This window comes from Neovison vison, chromosome 4 (genome assembly GCF_020171115.1).
Source record: "Neovison vison isolate M4711 chromosome 4, ASM_NN_V1, whole genome shotgun sequence".
Classification (NCBI taxonomy): Eukaryota; Metazoa; Chordata; class Mammalia; order Carnivora; family Mustelidae; genus Neogale; species Neogale vison.
In genome coordinates, this window is record NC_058094.1 from 22,526,449 (window position 1) to 22,547,136 (window position 20,688).

At 37.8% G+C, this 20,688-nt stretch overlaps 1 protein-coding gene across 1 annotated transcript in view; it reads left to right on the forward strand.

The window, feature by feature from the left end:
* Window positions 1-14,075, forward strand: part of RAD21 (RAD21 cohesin complex component) — a 28,409-nt gene extending 14,334 nt beyond the window's left edge. Inside the window, exons 4-14 of the mRNA XM_044245060.1 lie at window positions 263-362; window positions 1,891-1,997; window positions 2,846-3,052; window positions 3,464-3,589; window positions 3,947-4,069; window positions 5,670-5,893; window positions 6,883-7,042; window positions 7,467-7,615; window positions 9,787-9,936; window positions 11,626-11,709; window positions 12,350-14,075. Of these exons, the coding sequence (XP_044100995.1) occupies window positions 263-362; window positions 1,891-1,997; window positions 2,846-3,052; window positions 3,464-3,589; window positions 3,947-4,069; window positions 5,670-5,893; window positions 6,883-7,042; window positions 7,467-7,615; window positions 9,787-9,936; window positions 11,626-11,709; window positions 12,350-12,541 (1,622 nt within the window). The 3' untranslated portion in view covers window positions 12,542-14,075. The remainder of the gene's footprint in view (window positions 1-262; window positions 363-1,890; window positions 1,998-2,845; window positions 3,053-3,463; window positions 3,590-3,946; window positions 4,070-5,669; window positions 5,894-6,882; window positions 7,043-7,466; window positions 7,616-9,786; window positions 9,937-11,625; window positions 11,710-12,349) is intronic.
* Window positions 14,076-20,688: the final 6,613 nt, after the last annotated feature.

Here is a 20,688-nt window from a genome sequence, read left to right on the forward strand (position 1 = left end):
GAAAACGGTCATTAATATTTTTAGTTGATACATTCTTTTAAAGACATCACTTTAATGCATAGGTAGTGCTTTGACTTTGTTGTTGGGAAGCAGATAGTTTGGCTTATGATTATAGAAAAACAGAAGTACTTGTCTTTCAGTGGTACGTTGTGTATATTATCAGTCTTTCTAGACTATAAATGTACTGACTTTACCTTCCTTTGATCTCTGAATAATCTCTTCTCTAACCGTTAGACCTTTACGCTTACCATTTCTTTTCCAGGTGTTGTTGACCTGCCTGAGGAAAATCGAGAAGCTGCTTACAATGCTATTACCTTACCTGAAGAATTTCATGACTTTGATCAGCCACTGCCTGATTTAGAGTATGTCCCTCCTCCCTCTTTTAATTGTTGACTTGGTCTACAAATAACGTTACTTGCATCAGACATATAGTTTTCTTGGAAATACTTTGGCATCAAGTTAACAGGTTAAAATGCATAAACTTTCAAATAGGATAGTGTATACATATGGAACATAAAACTTAGAATTGTTTTTTCTGTAAGAAAGTTGTATAGATAGCAACTTTAACAAAGCTAAGATAGGAGAATTCTGATATTCTTAGGCCAAAGCTTGTATAAACTAAACAGTTTTCCAGGTATGTGCTTTACATAATGAAATCAGCGAACATGAACTAACTACTGGTTATCATTTTCCCAGGTTATACTCAACCATAATTTCTTTTTTTTTTTTAAAGTAAACATAAGAGATAACTCTTTGAAGAGCAAGAAAAGGTTATTGTCACCACATAAATTTAAGAGGGGAAAGTTGTACAGAGAAGGCCATTGTAGCAGAATACTGTAGTGTGTTCCCCTTTTCTTAAGTCTTCAAAACTCAGCTGTCTTTGTATGACAGGGAATGTGCCTGTAATTTCCTGTGATTTAGTAGCACAACTGACAACCAAGAAACCCTCTGTACCAGGCCCCACCCCCCCCTTTTTTTTTTTTTGAGAAATTTCTCTGCTTCTTAAAATGATCTATGACTCCTATTTATTATTTATTTTGATGTGTGTGTGTTATTGTAGGTGCTATCTAGCTGCTTTCCTTTTTTTTTTTTTCCCCTCTTCTAATACAGTTTTTAAAAGTTTTCATCATGGAAATTTACCAGCTAAAAAGTAGAAAGATTAGTGTTAGGAACCCCATGTACTGATCACCCAATTTGTTTAATTACCAATATGTTGCCAGTTTTATTTCATATGTGTTTCCACAACTCACCTTCCAACTCCCAGTGGATTATTTTAAAGAATAGATATCTATCTTTGTAAATACTTCGGTATCTCTTTTGAAGGAATTTTCTAAATCTATCCACAATAACAGCCCACCTTTAAAATAAGTTACAATAATTCCTTAATGTAATATTCAGTCAGCATTCAGATATCCCCAGTTGACACACAAGCCTTTTTTTCTTCAGTTTGTTTAAGTTAGAATCTCTATAAATTCTCCACACTGTATTTGGTTGATATGTCTCAGAAGTCTCTCGTACTTCCACTTGCCATTTATGTTCTAAATTTGGCCAATGATAATTCCACATTGTTGCTTAATATTACATGTCTTGTATTTAATATTTTTAAACAGTATGAGATTACTTTGTTAGAGGAAGAAACTGTCTCAGAAAAGCTGGGTAACCAGCGTTTACACCACGACCCTGATGAAAACCCATACCTACCTAGACGGTGCATTTTTAAGTTTTTCCTGTGTATACCATATTACCTAGGTAGTGATTTCAAATGTTAAGGCTTATAAACCATGATGACTTTTGTATGTATGTTTTTTCCTTGTAGAGAGAATTAGGATTTTTTTCTATATACATTGCAGTGAAATTTGAGATGAAAATGTATTTGAAATTCTTTTAAAGTGACATCGATGTGGCCCAGCAGTTCAGCCTGAACCAGAGTAGAGTGGAAGAAATAACCATGCGAGAAGAAGTTGGGAACATCAGTATTCTACAAGAAAATGATTTTGGTAATAGAGAAACCGATTACTAGCCACTAGCTAGTAATGTTAGAATTATGTTGCAGCACAACTAGTGATTTGAAAAAGAAAACCCAGACATATGCTACATTCATTGATGACAGAAGGACAACATTTCATCTCATGCTTTTTCATCAAGAAAAGAATTTGCCTTCCTACCAGTATATTAAGCATCAGTTATTTCCGTTGATGCACCAAACTTGAGTTTATTCTTTGCCTATTCCTGCTTCCTGTATAGTGATAGATCCTACATATGGATCTGTGTGAAAAGTCCCAAGTCTGAAGTAATGCCCATTTTTAAACTAATCACTTGGCAACAATTTTAGTATGTACCTACCTTTGTTTTTTTAAGATTTTATTTGTGAGAGTGGGCTGGGATGAGGTGGGGTGGGTTGGGGTGCAGAGGGTGCCCCACACAGGGCTGATCCCAGGACTCTGGGATCACGACCTGAGCCGAAGGCAGATGCTTGACTGAGCTACCCAAGTGCCCCATCTACTTCTTGAACAGTGTTTAAAACAGGTAGCCAAATGGTTTTCTTGATGAAAACACAGAACAAGGTTTAAGTCTGAATGTTTATGCAATGTAACTTATAGACGTATTTAAATTTACTTAATATATTTAGGATAGCCTAAATTTTAGTCCTATGTTTGAATGGGCTAGTCATGCTCCAGAATGAGTTTATAAAATAGAGATGCTATAGGTTTAAAGTTTTGAACTGGATGTTTTAATACTCAAAAGTAAATAAGGTTTCAGTTAGCAAATGTGACATTCCAATTATAATCATTAGCTGTTTTCTTTCATGACATGTTTTTTTCACTAACAACTAAAATTTGTTCAGGTGACTTTGGAATGGATGATCGTGAGATCATGAGAGAAGGAAGTGCTTTTGAGGATGATGACATGTTAGTGAGCACTAGCGCTTCTAACCTTCTGTTAGAGCCTGAGCAGAGCACCAGCAATCTGAACGAGAAAATTAATCATTTAGAATATGAAGACCAATATAAAGATGACAATTTTGGAGAAGGAAATGATGGTGGTATATTAGGTAGGTGACAACAAGGTGATTATTCTAACATTTCTTTGTTCATTTGTGGTGTTTAAGAGAAGTCATGAATTCTGGGTTGTAAGCAGCTCTTCAGGTATACATGTGTGGATTGTGACTGGTTGATTTCATTCAAGTTCTCGTGCAGCTGAAGCCTAAAAATGTTATGACATTATTGCATTTTTGTAAAGGTGCTTGTCTCGGAGTTTTAAGTTTTACTAGTTCTTAAACTGCTCCATTTGTGTTTGATACCATATATTAAGTATTTTAAATAGAGATGTGAGCTAGAAAATAGAATTTTTTTTCCCTAGACCATTATACTTTTATATGCTACCTTGAAGAAAAACACAAGCTGAATACAAATTTTTAGCGTTTCTTTTTCAAGTTCTAACTAAATTTTATTCCCTATTTCAGATGACAAGCTTATAAGTAATAATGATGGTGGTATCTTTGACGATCCCCCTGCCCTGTCTGAGGCGGGTGTGATGTTGCCAGAACAGCCGGCGCATGATGATATGGACGAGGATGATAACGTATCAAGTAAGTGCCTCCTTGTTCGGTGATGTGAGCATGATTGTGTGCAGCTAGAAAGGTACTGAGTGTAGAAGACCAAAACTGAAAGTTCAGCTCTTAGTGAATTATAAATATAATTTATAAATATAAATTATAAATCTCCTTAAATACAGCACTTAGGATCATTCTGATTCTTTTCAATGTTTAACCCTGCACCGCTCCCCCTTTTTTAGTACGTTCACCTCTTAAGGGCCTCCTTCATAATTAGAAAATGTTTGTTACTGGTACCACTGTATTTTCTTTATTTCTCAGAGGGGTTTTCCCCATTTGTAGGATATGTATTTTGTATGCATGCCTTTTTTAACCAAATTTCTGTTTTTATAGTGGGTGGGCCTGATAGTCCTGATTCAGTGGATCCTGTTGAACCGATGCCAACTATGACTGATCAGACAACACTTGTTCCAAATGAGGAAGAAGCCTTTGCTCTGGAACCTATTGATATCACTGGTGAGCAAGCAGACTTTTTGACTTGTAAAATTCAGAACATAAGGTCTTAATTCTGGCTCTTCTCTATTATGTTACTCTTGTTTTAGATAGATCGCTAAGCTTCTTTCTCCTTTGTCAGTCATCTGTTACAGAGTCTCCAGTTACAATCTAAGTATCTTAGAGAATACCTGTAGAAGTTGCTTTGAAATACAGAAGTATAGAACTAGGTTTTTTGCTGACCTTTATCTTGGTCTTTTGGAGTTCCCAAAAAAACAGGTCCCATGCGTAAAAATTAAGAAAACATTACAGAACATTTTACAGTGAAGTACGAGATGGACTATTTGTTCCGAGTTCTAGATTTTGTCTGATAGCTGGGCTACAATCTGGGAAAGCCTAAGAATATTTTTCTACCTGGAAATTTGATAGATTTTAAAATCAGTGTTATAATTCTTTAAGACATAGCAAAACATACTGGGGTGCTGCTTCTCAGTGAGAGAAGCAAGATGTGTAATTTGGATGTGAAACTAAAATTTCTAGATCGTTTATGGGTACAGAATACTTCTATTTCAGTTATATTTGAAATTAGAGTGTAATTCAAGATATAGTTGATATTTTTAAGTAGAACAAGACTACCTACTCTGTTTAGAAACTAAATAACAATGAACAAGTCTTTACCCTCCTGCAACTTAAGTACTAATTAGTGGAGCATGGATAAGTAGATATGTACCATATTATGTGACAGATATTACAGAGAATGGTAAATGAGCCAGGATGGTGGATACATTGCACTGTTTAAAATAGGATGATCAGACTTTGGTGGCCGTGTTAAGAACGTTGACTTTCAGAGAAGGATGGGAACTCAGAAGCTGGAGGAGAGAGGTTGGGCAGAGGCTGTCACTGAGTAACGTCTCTACCTGGATATTTTATGCAGAAAAATCTTTAGGCATGTAACATTTCTGACAGGATGAAATGTTGAACTCTCTTGTATCTGAAGAAATTGAGATAATGCTACCTACTTAGCAGTTTTAGTAAGGATCGGAAATGAGTATACAAGAAGTAACTAGGATGGAGTTCCACATCTATCTAAGGGGCCGTGGACTTTTTTTCTTTTCACTTAATCTGCTTGTCCAACTGTCATATATGAATTGTAACTTTTCCACTAAAAATCATGGTAACTGCAGCCGTTTATGGAGAACTTAGTAAGTATTTTACAACTTCTTTGTAAAGAGGAAATAAAGAGATAAGCAAGATGAAGTTAATTTTTCTCAGTGGTCACTCAGGTGGTGTAAGAAGTTATAAAACCCAGGACTTAAGCCCAAATCTGAATCAAGTGTGACATGTTTTGTATTTACAGTATAAACTTACATGGGCAAAACATACTGGCTTTTACATTATTTTACTCATTTTTGCCCAAAGTTTGTATATATTCATTAATTCAGCAGATTTTTATATGCCAGCCTGTAGTCTACATGGAACTGCAGAAACATTAGTTGAAACAGACTCTCCCCTCTTAAAGCTTTTCTACCAGGTATACAGAAAAGCAGGGATACAATGAGACCAGGTCTCTAGGTTTCATGATGGCCTCACGGGAAAATGACCTTACTTTCTTCTGTCATTCCAGTCAAAGAAACAAAAGCCAAGAGGAAGAGGAAGCTGATTGTTGACAGTGTCAAAGAGTTGGATAGTAAGACAATTAGAGCTCAACTTAGTGATTATTCTGATATTGTTACTACTTTGGATCTGGCACCACCCACCAAGAAATTGATGATGTGGAAAGAAACGGGGGGAGTGGAAAAACTCTTCTCCTTACCTGCTCAGCCTTTATGGAATAACAGACTACTGAAGGTAATACAGTTTGCAGATTTTTTTTTTTTTTATATATACATTTGGCCATTTTTAAAAACTAAACCTTTAAAACATTTGATCAGGTATTCTCAACTATGTGTGGCATGTTTTTTAAATTAAATCACAGTATAAGATCCTGCTGATGCTTGTATTTTTAAGTGATGTAGAAGGAATTTTTTTCTATACTAAAAAGCCATTGAAGTTTTTAATACTTACACTCTTTTCAACTTCTCTATAATGATTTACTCTACCATTGCCTTAGTGTACACTGTGCTTCAAGTCTGCAGTCTTTAGATCTTGCTTTCTAGAACGCTAAACTGTGAAGTGGTTCTCCTTTTTTCCACAATAAAGAATTCTCTGGCTTTATGAGAATCATTTTTCACCCATAAGCCCTTTTCTGCTCACTTTAAGTTCCAGACTATTTCAAAACAAGGTTCTGAAGTGAAAAACTGAGCGAAGCAGTCTATGAGACTTTTATTCTGAAGTTGAAATATGCATAGAAACAGGATTCTGCTGTAGACTTTATATGATTGTTATTCTAATAAATAGTAATCATTTGGAGGAAATTCCTTAAACTATTTCTTTGACTCACTGATCTCATTGGAAGTAAATCAAAATGTGGAAAAAACCATTTCTGTGAAGACTTTCATTACATTGCTTGCAATTAAAGAAAAACATTGAAAAATGTTTCAAATGTGAAATACACACCCATATAGATAAGTGGATCTCCACTCTGGAATATTATGCAGTCATTAATTATTAAAAGTGATAGTTAGCAAGATTTCCATACTATTAAGTGAAAAAACATGTAAAAACTATTTCATACGATTCCATTAGATGGAGTTTTAAGTGTGTGAATATGAAAATAAACTGCAAGTAAATTTAAAATTTTCATGTTATCTTCAGGTTACAAGACAGTGGATAATTTCATTTACTTTTGACTTCAGTGTGATTTATTTTTATAATTGAGATTTTTTTTTTTTTAATAGCTCTTTACACGCTGTCTTACACCACTAGTACCAGAAGATCTTAGAAAAAGGAGGAAAGGAGGAGAGGCTGATAATTTGGATGAATTTCTCAAAGAATTTGAAAATCCAGAGGTTCCCAGAGAGGACCAGCAGCAGCAGCACCAGCAGCGTGATGTTATCGGTGTGTTCTATTGGAAGAGTTCCCCAAGGAAGTTTAAATGAGCATTTGGCTAAGATTTACCTGTATATTGCCAGAGTAAGAGAAATCAGGAACAAAGGAGTATATTCAAATTTTCAGACAGGGGAGTAATTTGACTGCTTTGTTAAATAGAAAGCTTTCTGTTTTTGGAAAGGTTTAAAGATTAGGACTGGCTGAGTAATCTGCTAAGAGGATTATCCTGCATTAGATTACAGGTGGTAGAATTTTGCCCTTTTCCATCTTTTATGTGTTTTATTATTACAAATTGAGTAATCTTTGCAGAGGTAAAATTTTTATTTGGCCTCCTTCATTAGAGAAAGTACTTTTGTCTTAATGCATTAGTATTAAATTCTGAAATATTGTTAAAGACCATATAATTCACATCTCTTCATATGACTAATTGCAGATGAGCCCATTTTGGAAGAGCCAAGCCGCCTCCAGGAGTCCGTGATGGAGACCAGCAGGACCAACGTGGATGAGTCAGCCATGCCTCCACCACCTCCTCAGGGAGTCAAGCGAAAAGCAGGACAAATTGATCCAGAGCCTGTGATCCCTGTAAGTAAGCACATCAGTCATCAAGAATTTTACATCCCTTGTAATAGTATTATCTTAAGGAGCCCTTCTGAAATATTTTGGTTGAGGAAAAAATTGACAAGGAATGGGTCCAGAGAGAAAGAATGGCAGCCAAGGATGTGAACACAGTTGTGCCCTGAGGGAGAAAAGATATTCCAGGAGTTTGAGACTTCTTAGTCTTGTTTGAGGGTGGCCTAATAATGTGACCATCCTTGTCTAATGTGGAATCTTTGAGTCTAAACTTGGTTCCATTTTAGCACAAGGTGAATCTGACAATTTTAGATAAAGATGAAAAACAATATAAGGAACCTGTTAATTTCTTCAAGCATGTCATGAGTTAAATATGAACATAGATTAGATTATCAAACTTTCTAATTAACACCTAGTTCTTCTTTTTTTTTAAGATTTTATTTATTTATTTGACAGACAAGGGACCACAAGTAGTCAGAGAGAGAAGAGAGAGGAAGGGAAGCAGGCTCCCTGCCGAGCAGAGAGCCTGATCCGGGGCTCCGTCCCAGGACCTGGGATCATGACCTGAGCTGAAGGCAGAGGCGTTAACCCACTGAGCCACCCAGGCACCCCCACCTAGGTCCTTTTTTAAAAAATACTGGTTTTCCTTGTCAGCAAGATTGAACATTTTTTCTCCAGTCTTAATGAGATAAAATTGAAATATAACATCATACTGGTTTATGGTGTACAACATAGTGATGTGATATTGTGGCATCATTTCACAACGTGTGTATGTGTATAACATCTATCGCTTTACATAGTACATTTTTTTCTTGTGTTGAGAACTTTCAAGATCTATTCTTAGCAACTTTCAAGTATATGATATAGTATTAACTATAATCACCATACCGTGTATTAGATCCCCAGAATTTAGAAATGGAAGTATATTTCTAACCCCTAGTAACCACTTCTGCACTCTGCTTTTGTGAGTTTTGCTTTTTTGTTTTTAGATTCTGTGTAAGTCGTACCATATATATTTGTCTCCTGTTTCACCCGTATTGCCTTCCAAGTCTATGTTGTCCCACTTGCTTATTATTTTTTACTCTTCTCGCCTTCACTGTCAAATCCAAAAATCATTACCAACACTTATTTTGAGGAGCTTACCTGTCCTAGTTGTTTTAAGGTTTCAGGTCTTACATTTAAGTTTTTAATCCATTTTGGGTTGATTTTCATGTGTGGTGTAAAATAGTGGTCCAGTTTTCTCAGAACCATTATTGAAATAAGATTTCCCCATTGTATGGGTCGATTCCCCAGCTCTCTCTTCTTTTGCAGGTTCCTGCAACATCAGACAGTTTTAGGCTACCTTACTGATTAATCAGAATGTACTTGTCAAATTGCTTTAAAAAAAAAAAAAAGTAAAGCAACATCTGGCTACTTCATGCAGACTTTCTACCATGAAGTTCATTTAGGATCGGAAAACTAAACTACAAAGGAAGTAAGGTCTAGTGTAAGGCTTCCCAAATCTTAAATTTCTAGAATAACCTTGGGTTCAGTTCAGCCTCCATCAAGAGGTATAGGCTGAAGGTTCCTCTGTAATTTTAAGAACTATTTTTTCTATGCCCTCTGGTGGTAGAATTGTCCAAAAGAGCATCTTTTTGTATGCGCTCAGTAATGGGGGTTGGGGGGAGGTAACGAGTAGGTTACTCTAGTATCACAGTCCTGGAAGAACTTGTTTTTTAACATTCTCAGCTATTTATATTAAGCCTGAGAGGAAGAATTCAAGAAATGGACTCAGAAAAATGGTCTCCTCATTCCTATTATTTGCTGCCATAAGAACTCCGAGGCTCTGATTTAGAGCCCAAGCTTAGTTGTGATAGCCTTAAGACAGTTTCATGCAGTAATGGTTGACAGTACAAGCTATTTAATGTTAAAGCCTTTTTGCATTGTGTTCGTGGTTGGTTCTGTTCTGTGGTTTTTCTTAAAATGCTGCTATAGAAAGTTTGGGTGTTTTTTTTCTGTTTGTACTTTGTCTTGTCATTTACGAATTTCTCACATACACTTTATAACCCTTCGGTTTCTTCAAGTATAAGAACAAAACACTTCTGTTAATTAAATTCTTCTGTAAGAACAACAAGATATAATCAATTTTTGATTGTGAGAAGGTACGGCAGCATGACCCCAGCATTTCTTCCCCTTGCTTTAAGCCCCAGCAGGTAGAGCAGGTGGAAATGCCCCCTGTAGAGCTGCCCCCTGAGGAGCCTCCAAACATCTGTCAGTTAATTCCGGAGTTAGAACTTCTGCCAGAGAAAGAGAAGGAGAAAGAGAAGGAGAAAGAAGATGATGAAGAGGAGGAGGTAAGGAGACACTGTCAAGGAGACTTGAGGAATAAATGCCATCCCAGATTTAATGCTGATCTTCAGCCTGTTCTCTTTTACGTTCATAGTGGAGCCAAGGTAATTGATGTTGAGCATCACAGTGATGAAAGATGTTCAAACAGAAACAAAATTTAACCAAATTCTTAATGATCTAGATCATTATTAACATCAAGTTTTCTGCTGTGCTGTAACTCATTGGCTTCCTTCTGGGCTTTTGAAGGACATAGGACTGACTGCCCTTTAACTGATTTCTTAGTTGACTTCTTGACTGTAGCTGACTTTATTATTTGGGGGCCAATTTTTACTGCTTTTTTAGCATCTGCCTCTGGTCTGACATCTCACTGTGTGCCTGGAAATCTGATCACCATTTTCCATTGGTAGGAGGTTTGTTTTCATTAGACTGGGGTGAGATGTGACCTGGCTAAAATAGATTGAGTAAAGGTTTGAATGGCTTTTATTTTTTTTTAAATAAAGGCACTTTTGCAATGGATTTCCTTTTCAGGGCCCTTATTTCGCTGTTCAAGGTCTTCCCCCACCCTCCTTTTTTCAAGATCTTTATTTAAATGTAAAATAAAACATTAAAATATTTTCTAGGAAGCATTGAATCTATTTAAAATTCTTCTAAGACTAAAGGTTGTGGACTGGGTACATATTTTCATTAGTATCCATTTGTATTTGTAATTTATTATGGCAGCCATAGATTTTACAGCCATTTAGTACTGGAATACTGTGGGTTTTTTTATAGTCAAAATTTAGCCCCAGAGCTACTCTAGTCTAAGGTATGCCATTATCTCAGACTTAGTGTTGAATCAGTATTTAAAGTTGTTAAACTTTCTATTATGTATGAATCCCTTAACTCCTGGCTCTTTAAATACAGCATGTAGTGCCAGCACAGTATGGAAACATCTCAACTCTTGCTCTATGCCAGCTTCAGAGTTTAGAAAGTCATTTAGAAGGCAAGTCCTGTAGGGCACTGGGAGCTGGGCAGCTCAGTAAAATCAAGTATTATGGATTATAGCCCCTCCCCCCTTTAAAAGATTTTATTTATTTGACAGAGAAAGAGGTGGGAACAACAGAGAGTGAGGGAGAAGACAACAGTCTGCTGAGCAGGGAGCCCAAGTGGGACTCGATCCCAGAACTCTGGGACCATGACCAGGGCCAAAGGCAGGTGCTTAACCAGCTGAGTTACCCAGGCACCCCTATACCCCATTTCTCTTAATACTTGTCTGCTAATCTGTGCTCTTCAATGATTGGGATCTGCCAGAATATAAATCATCTAGAAAATCATGCTCCTGGAAAAAATAAAAATACATACAGTGGAAATAAGTAGTGTGCTTAGTGACATAAGTTGATTTATATCCAACATAATTACCTTAATGGGGGCCAGTCAGTAACCAATAGCTCACCACCCAGCAGTAGTCCAGGGCCCACACATCCTTTATAGAACAGTATAGAATCCTATATTCATCCAAATGTTTGCTTGCCGATACAGAAGACTTTCTTCTGTAATTTAAAAAAGACAAGCTTCAGAGTTAGTACTGGGTGCTAAGAGATTTACAGTTTTCTGTTACTCAAAGTACACAATTTAAGTTTTAGGACGTACGGCAATAGTTCATTTTGCAGTAGACCACTTTTGTCAGCTTTTTTATGTGTTGGGGCCATTTTCAGGATGAAGATGCTTCCGGAGGTGATCAGGATCAAGAAGAAAGAAGATGGAACAAAAGGACTCAGCAGATGCTTCATGGGCTTCAGGTAGGTGTACCAGTCCTGCCTGAGACTTCAGCAAAGACTTAGCGTTGCTCCCTTAAAAAAAACAGTGACATGCTGAGAGCAGAAAGCCTACTTACCCAGCACTGTGTATTTTAATACATAAATTGGTAGGTCCAGAGTAAGCCTGGAGAGCATCCAGGTGAATGCTTTGCTGTGGTTATGCTGCAAAGGGAAGTTGTAGTGGTGGTTTATAGGACACCTTTGTGTGTCTACATCTTGGTTTTCATTGAACATACTATTAATACGTTGAATCATTATATTTGTCAAGTCAGATACAGATGAAATATTTTGAGCATCTGATATACCAGGCAAATTGTTCAGGGTTTCCCAAAATAGAGTCAAAGGATAGTTGGATTTTTAAAATAAGTTGAAATTTTAGGAACTGTATGTGTTCAGTTTTACTATTATTATCACTTTTGTAGGAATGTTGTTCCTTGGATCTTTGATTTTAGATAAGCCATAATATACTTTGCTTCATTACCTTCAGACTGTTCAAAAAGTCCACTCCCAGCAGAATATACAGTGTACTTTTTCTGGTATCCAAAATTGGCACCTTTTTAAAATTACCACTTTACTACTGTGAGATTACTTTGATTTCATTCTTCCTTTGGTTTTATTTCAGCGAGCTCTTGCTAAAACTGGAGCTGAATCCATCAGTTTGCTTGAGTTATGTCGAAACACAAACAGAAAGCAAGCTGCAGCGAAGTTCTACAGCTTCTTGGTTCTTAAAAAGCAGCAAGCTATTGAGCTGACGCAGGAAGAACCATACAGTGACATCATTGCAACACCTGGACCAAGGTTCCACATTATTTGAGCAGCTAGAAGCATTATATATAGCTAGTGTGCATTTCACTAGTGTATACGAATCGCCCCCATGTGTAGGGCACACAAAACCCTTTGAGGAGATTTAGATTTTTGTCTGTACAAAGTCTCTGCCTTTTTCTTCATTTTTTTCCAGTATTTTATCAATTTCATCTTTGAGGGAAACTGCTTATATGGATGTGTTTGTGTTCTGATGGAGAAAACAGGCACACCCAAGGACCTGGAAGATCATTTTAACAGTTGAGAACAGATGTGTGCAATATTGGCGCAGGTAAATGTCGAGTAGCAGTTGAAAATCAGGATTTTTATCATAGTTCCCCATCACCGCATTGGAAAGGAAAACATGTCAGGGAAGAAAGTCTGACAATTAAGTGTGAGTCTTTGAGAGAAGTAAGTCGTCTCTTCCCACTAGTAACACTGGTGGTCTTGTTAGCAGCTGTTTGGGGGGCGGTGCCCGAAACAGACTGTCCTCTGGAGGTACTATTTTAAAGTGTCATTCCGTAATGACCAAGAGGGTGTGTGAAACTGTGCTGTCAACTAAACCCCTTCAGCTACAGAATGATACGCCTCGGTTTAAAATATTCTTTGGTAAGTCATTCCATTTGAAACTTTTTAATGAACCTGACTATCCTAAAATCTGTTGTTTTGTTTTAGGAGGCTCTAAAATGAGCAGAAGTAGACTTTTTAGAGTAGAATATAAAAATGTTTATAACTTTTCAGAAGCTCTAAATCAAAGTTTTAAAAAGATGTTTGGATATATTTGAGTACTCGGATCATGAAAATGGAAATTGCTATGCCAACTAAAAGGACAGACTGATGGGAAATGAGACACCTGGTTGACTTAACCCTTAAGCAGACAATGCTGTTAATAACTAATGGCTTCTCTGATATTTATTAAATGTTTTAGTACTGATCTTTTCCCAGTGCTGCACACTCCTGTGTTTGAAACTTTATTTTAATGGCTTTGCAACAGCAATCCTATATCCAGTTTCCGGTAATTTAAGAAAAGCATCCAAATAAAGGCTTTATTATTAACAGACCAGATAGCACCAGAAATTATGTGACTGTTATGATTATCAGAACATGTCTTAACTTTTTAGGGCAAAATTACTCACACACTGAAAGTTCTAGCTTAAGTGTTGGCACTTTTGTGGGGAAAAAAAAAATCACTTTTGAAACTCAGACTTCAGTGTATACCCAGTAGTTTTAAATTATGTGAAATGTTTTAAATTAGTGAACTCGTAATTACTGTTTTGGTGATTCAGTTTCTTGAGAATGGTAAGTGTATAAAATTACTATTGCAGCTTTATTTTCAATATGTGCCTGTAAACCATGGATTTTTCTCCCTTTGTAAAAAGTTATTTGTAGATAATTGAATGTTTGATTATAGAAAGGTCATTAGTTTCTTGTTAACACATTTTGTTAGTCTGGTTTTGTTGCTTATCGGGTTTAATATTGTTCTTGAAAATAGTTGATGCTATGTTATGTATAACTTTTCTAATAAAAGTTGTGGTATAAGCTGTAAATTTTGCACTGTTGAGTAGTTGGTTGATGGTGTTCCCCCAGGAAAATGTTAACTAGGTGTCATCTGTTGTTTGCCATATCTAGAATAATTGTCCATACAAATAGTAAGTGAATTTTTCAAGAAGTCTTAGGTTAAAAAAAGAAAGAGTGGTATGTCTTTTAAAGAAGAGCCACGTGATCTGAAACTTTGATAGAATGTTCTAATACACATCATCAAAGTTACATATCTAAGATTAAAATGGAAGTAACAAATGGCCGGTCCTGAGGAATCTTGGGGGTACAGATCTATCCCTGTTAACTGCCAAGTACCCACAAATTATGACATGCCTGTCAGTGTAGCCAGTGAGCATGTACTGGAAATTCTGGGTCTGAGAAGCCTACTGCAAGCTGGGGCATTGAGCAACTGAGAATGTACCTTCCTGGGCCTTTAAGCCTTATCCTGCTCCAAACCATGAGCCTTAAGACCCTAAGACTTTATGCTTATGATATAATAAATACCTGGGTCACTCATTCGGTTAAGCCTCTGCCTTTAGCTCAGGTTTTGATCCTGGCGTCCTGGGGTCAAGTCCCGCATCCGGCTCCCTGCTCAGCAGGGAGTCTGCTTCTCCTGTTTACTCTCTCAAATAAATCAATCTTAAAAAGAAAACAAAACAAAACAAAACAAAAAACAGCTCTAGAACTCCACTGAACAGCAGGGGAGCTGCTGTAACTGAAGTCAGATTGGCAAGCACCATGGTTCCATGGTTTACATTTGCCCTACACTTTGATAGGGTGGTCAGGAGGTAGGGTCTGGGTGCCCTAGCCAGCTTAGCCACCTCCGTGAGTGGAGCCCCCTAGTCTATACCAACCCCAGCCGTCTCAACAACACACCCAGGGTGGCACACATGAGGATACTCCTGATCACGACTTTGGATTCAGGCCCCTTCTCGGGAAGTCCCAGCAAAGAGCACTCTGGGACCTCCCAGTCACTGCAGCTGCCTTACCAGATTACCCTCTGTGCAGAGCACCTCAGGAACCCCCAGCCCATGCCCACCTTGATTCCAGCCACCCTGCCAGGGTGCCCCCTGTGCAGAACATCCCAGGAAACCTGGGCCCATAACAGCCTCAGCTCAGCGGCCCCACCATGGCACTCCTTGCACTGAGGATCCCAGGAAGATCCCAGGACATGCCAGCATGCACCCACTTCAGCTTCAGCTGTCCTTCCAAGACATCCTCTGCACAGACTCCCACGATCACCATGACTCATGCCCATTTTAGCTACATCATGCCAGGGTGCCCCCTTTGGGGATGACCCCAAAGCCCCCTCCAGCTACACTGCAAAGGCACCCTCTGCACAGAGAGCCCCAGAACACTCTGGCTTACACCCACTTCGGTTACAGCTAGCCTGCCAATGTGCCCTCCGCACATAGAGCCTTGGGCCCTCAGCTAGTACCCACTTTTCAGCTTTACCTGTCCTGACCGGGGAACTTCTGTGCAGAGAGCCCTAGAACTCCTTAGCTTAAACACATTTAAGCTTCAGCTGTCCTGCCAGAGAATTCACTAAGCAGAGAGTGTCAGGACCAGTTCATCCCATGCCCACTTCAGCTCCAGCCATCCCCCTAGGGAAGCTCCAGCACAGAGTGCTCCAAGGCTCAGTCCACACCAGCCACAGCTCTAGCCAGCCAGTAAAAAAGGCTTCGGGCACACACAGTCGACGGATGACCATACACAAGACTGTTCTTTGAAGTTTAGGGGAACTGTTGCACTTAATTCACAGAAACGAATACAGAAAGCTCAAATGGAGAGAAATACGCTCCAAACAACAGAACAAAACCTCACAAAAAAATAAATGAGTCAGATAAGCAATATGCCTGATAAAGAGTTAAGTGATCTTAAAGATGCTTGCTGGACTGGAGAAAAGAGTGGTAGAATTCAGCAGGAGCTTCAACAAAGAGAAAATCTAGAAAAGAATCAGAGCTGAAGAATACAAAAACTGCATGAGGGGCTCCTGGGTGGCTCAGTGGGTTAAGCCGCTGCCTTCAGCTCAGGTCATGATCGCAGGGTCCTGGAATCGAGCCCCGCATCGGGCTCTCTGCTCAGCCGGGAGCCTGCTTCCTTCTCTCTCTCTCTGCCTGCCTCTCTGCCTGCTTCTGATCTCTCTCTGTCAAATAAATAAATAAAATCTTCAAAAAAAAATAAACTGCATGAAAAGTACACTGGAGGGAATCAACAGTAGATTAACAGATGCATAATAGATACGTTAAGTGATTTCTTGGAGAACAAACATTCACATGTTTGTGATCCCAGGAACAGAAGAAAGAGATCCCAGAAACAGAAGAAAGAGAAAAAGGAGGAAACTAACTTAATAAATTATAGCTGAAAATTTCACTGACCAAACAAGATGAATCCAAGGAGAGCCACACTACAACACATAATAATTAAAATGTCAGTGATTAAAGAAAAAGAGAAATTTTAAAGCAGTAAGAAGAAAAATGGTACATGCAAAGGAAACCCCGTAAAACTATCTGCTATCTTTCAGCAGAAACTTGTCAGGCCAAAAGGGAGTAGAATGATACATTCAAAGTGCTGGGAGGAAAAAACCTATAACCAAGAATATTTGACCTGATAAGATTCAGAACTGAAGGGCTGAGACAGAGTTTCTCAGGCAAACAAAAGTCAAGAGTTCATCACCACTAAATTGGCTTTATAAGAAATGTCAAAGGGGGGCGCCTGGGTGGCTCAGTGGGTTAGGCCCCTGCCTTCGGCTAGGTCATGATCTCAGGGTCCTGGGATCGAGCCCTGCATCGGGCTCTCTGCTCAGCAGGGAGCCTGCTTCCTCCTGCCTCTCTGCCTACTTGTGATCTCTGTCTGTCAAATAAATCAATAAAATCTTTAAAAAAAAAATGTCAAAGGGACTCTCCATACTTAGACATAATAAAAATATGAATAAAAAGAAAATATGAAAACATACGTAAATGGAGAGAGGTGAGTAAAAAAATTTTAGAGTATGTTTAAATTTAAATAGCTATGAACTTACTGAAGACTGCTATGTACTTAAAATGTTATATATGAACCTTATGATAACCCAAAACCCAAAACCAATAATAGACCAAAAAAAAGTTATATACACGCTCACGCATGCAGAAAAGCCAGGCATGACCCTGCAGAAAGCCATCAATTACAAAGGGGGGGAAAGGAAGAGAGAACTACAAAAACAACCAGAAGATGTCAACAAAACACCAATAAGTATATATGCAGTAATAATTACTTTAAATGTAATTGGTCTAAATGTTTACTTCAAAAGACATAGAATGGAGATTGGATTTTAAAAAGCAGGACCCATCTATATGCTACCTACAAAAGACCCACTTTAGACCTAAAGACACATACACATGGAAAGTGAAAAGATGAAAAAAGATACTCCATACAGGTGAAAGCGGGGGGGAAAAATAGGCCAAGGTAGCAATACGTCTATCAGAGAAAATACATTACATAATGAATTACATAATGATAAAGGGACCAAAGGCATTACATAATGATAAAGGGACAATCCAACAAGAGGACATAACAAAAAATATCTATCCACTCATCATGGGAGAACCTAAATACATAAAGCAAAAGTTAGCAGACGTAAAGAGAGAAATTGACGGTAATAAAATAGTAGTACAGGATTTTAACACTCCACAAAACAATGGAGAGATTCGCCAGGAAGAAAATCAATAAGGAAATGGTCTTTGAGTGACACAGTAGATCAAAATGGACATAACAAATGGACATAACATATATATATATATATATGCTATATATATATATATATAGATCATTCCATCCCAAAACAACACAATATACATTCTTTTCAAGTACATATGGATGGTTTCCTGGATAGATCATGTTAGGCCACAAAATAAGTCTCAAAAAATTTATATGTGAACCACACTAATGCCACCTGAGACAAATCTACCACAGGGAACTTTCTGTGACAAGAAATCCCAAATACAGCTCCCTCCACCCTGATTCTTTTTGTTTCACCACCACCCTGCTATTTTTTGTTTCACCACACCCAGATCAAGGCATAATGTCTTTGATCAGCTCTAGAGATAAGACTGTGATACACATCTATTCTTAAACATTCTCTGGTGTGGTGTTTCCCCAGCATGTACTTCCAGACTCTAGGGCTGTTAAGGGAGGTGAGGTTACAAAGATCTACTTGTCTTGCAGCCATCGGAGACACGCTCCTGTCCATAAGTCCTCTTAATAAACCATATTTCATCACTCTGGATTTGTCAGACTTCTTCAGTCTTCATCTCCTTTAGCCTTTAGAGGTCATTTTACATATACTTCCCTTTCACGGAATACCTTAAGGAGACTGAAATCCTATCATTCATCTTTTCCAAAGACAACAGTATAAAACTAGAAATCAATTTAAGAAAAAAACCTGGAAAAAAACACAAACATATGCCATCTAAGCAAGGTGCTACTAAACAATAAATTGATCAACCAAGAAATCAAAGGGGAGACCAAAAAATACATGGAGACAAATGAGAATGAAAATACAACAGTCCAAAAGTTTGAGGATGCAGCGAGAACAGTTCTAAGAGGAATATTTATAGTAATACAGGTCTACCTCAAGAAACAAAAAATCTCAAAGCAATTTAACCTTACTCCTGAAAAAACTAGAAAAAATAAAGCCCAAGGGGAGTACAAGAAAGGAAGTGATATAGATCAAAACAGGAATAAATGAAATAGAGACTAAACAACCAAGAGCTAATTTGAAAAGATAAAATTAATAAACATAGAGATAGGTACACTGAGAAAAAAAAGAACACAAATAACTAAACTCAGAAATGAAGGAGAAGTAACAATCAATACCACAAAAGTACAATGAATTGTAAAAGATTTTTAAGAAAAAGACTTTTATGAAAGATTCTTAAAAAAATTTTTCTTATGAAAAATCATATGCCAACAAACTGGACAACCTAGAAGAAATGAATAAATTCCTAGAAACATACAGTCTTCATCTGAATGAGAAAGAAATAGAAAATCTGAACAGAATGATTCCTAGTAACAAATTGAATCAGTAATCAAACTACTAACAAGTCCAGGGCAGATGGATTCACAGGTGAATTCTACCAAACATTTAAAGAAGAATTAGGGGTGCCTGAGAGGCTCAGGTCATGATCCCAGGGTCCTGGGATTGAGCCCTGCCTGCCTCGAGCCCCCTGCTCAGCAAGCCTCCTTCTCCCTCTGCCTGCTGCTCTCCCTGCTGTACTCTCTCCATCAAATAAATAAATAAACAGAATCTTTTAAAAATAAATAGAGTTCATAGCTATAAACTATAAACTCAGACTATTCCAGAAAATAGAAGAGGAAGGAAAGCTTCCAAATACATCCTATGAGACCAGCATTACCCCGATACCAAAACCAGACAAAGTACATAAATAGAAAACTACAATATCCCTGATGAAACAAAATGCAAAAATCCTCAACAGAATATTAACCCAATTCAACAATACATTCAAAGGATCATTTATTCCAAGGATGCAAGGATGGTTCAATATTCACAAATCAACCAACTTAACATACCACATTAACAAAATGAAGGATAAAAACCATAGGATCATCTCACCAGATGCAAAAAAAATCTGACAAAATTAAAAATCTGTTCATGATAAAAATTCTCAACAAAGTGGGGTTGTAGAGAACATACCTCAACATAATAAAGGTCATATATGAAAAACTTACAGCTAACATCATACTCAATGGTGAAAAACAGAGCTTTCTAAGATCAGGAATAAGATAGGGCATGTTCACTCTCACCACTTTTATTCAGCATGGTACTGGAAGTCCTAGCTGCAGTAATCAGACAAAGAAAAAGGAAAGACATCTAAATTGGTAAGGAAGAAGTAAAACTTGTACTATTTGCCAAAGACATGATATTATATATAGAAAATCCCAGGAGTGCCTGGGTGGCTCATCAGTTAAGCATCTGCCTTCCACTCAGGTCATGATCCTGGAGCCCTGGGATTGAGCCCCATATTGGGCTCCCTTGTCAGGAGGAGAGTCTGCTTCTCCTTCCCCTCTGCTACTCCCTCCTACTCATGCTTCCTCTCTCTCACTCTCTCAGAATCTTTCAAAAAAAGAAAAAGATGGGTGCCTGGGTGGCTCAGTGAGCTAAAGCCTCTGCCTTCAGCTCGGGTCATGATCCCAGGGTTCTGGGATAGAGCCCCACATGGGGCTCTCTGCTTGGCGGGGAGCCTGCTTCCCTTCCTCTCTCTCTGCCTGCCTCTCTGCCTACTTGTGATGTCTGTCAAATAAATAAATAAAATCTTAAAAAAGAAAGAAAGAAAGAGAAATGAAAGAAAAAGAAAAGAAAACCCTAACACACCCACGAGAAATTATTAGGATGGACAGATGACTTTCCATAAAGCTGCAGGAAACAAAATAGAGAAATCTATTGCATTTCTATACACTAGTAATGATGCCGCAGAAAGACAAATTAAGAAAACTAACCCATTTGCAATAGCACAAACAAAAACAAAAACACTCAGGAATAAATTCAACCAAGGAGAAAAAAGCCCTGTACTCTGAAAACCTGTAGAACATTGATGAGAGAAATTGAGAATGACACAAACAAAA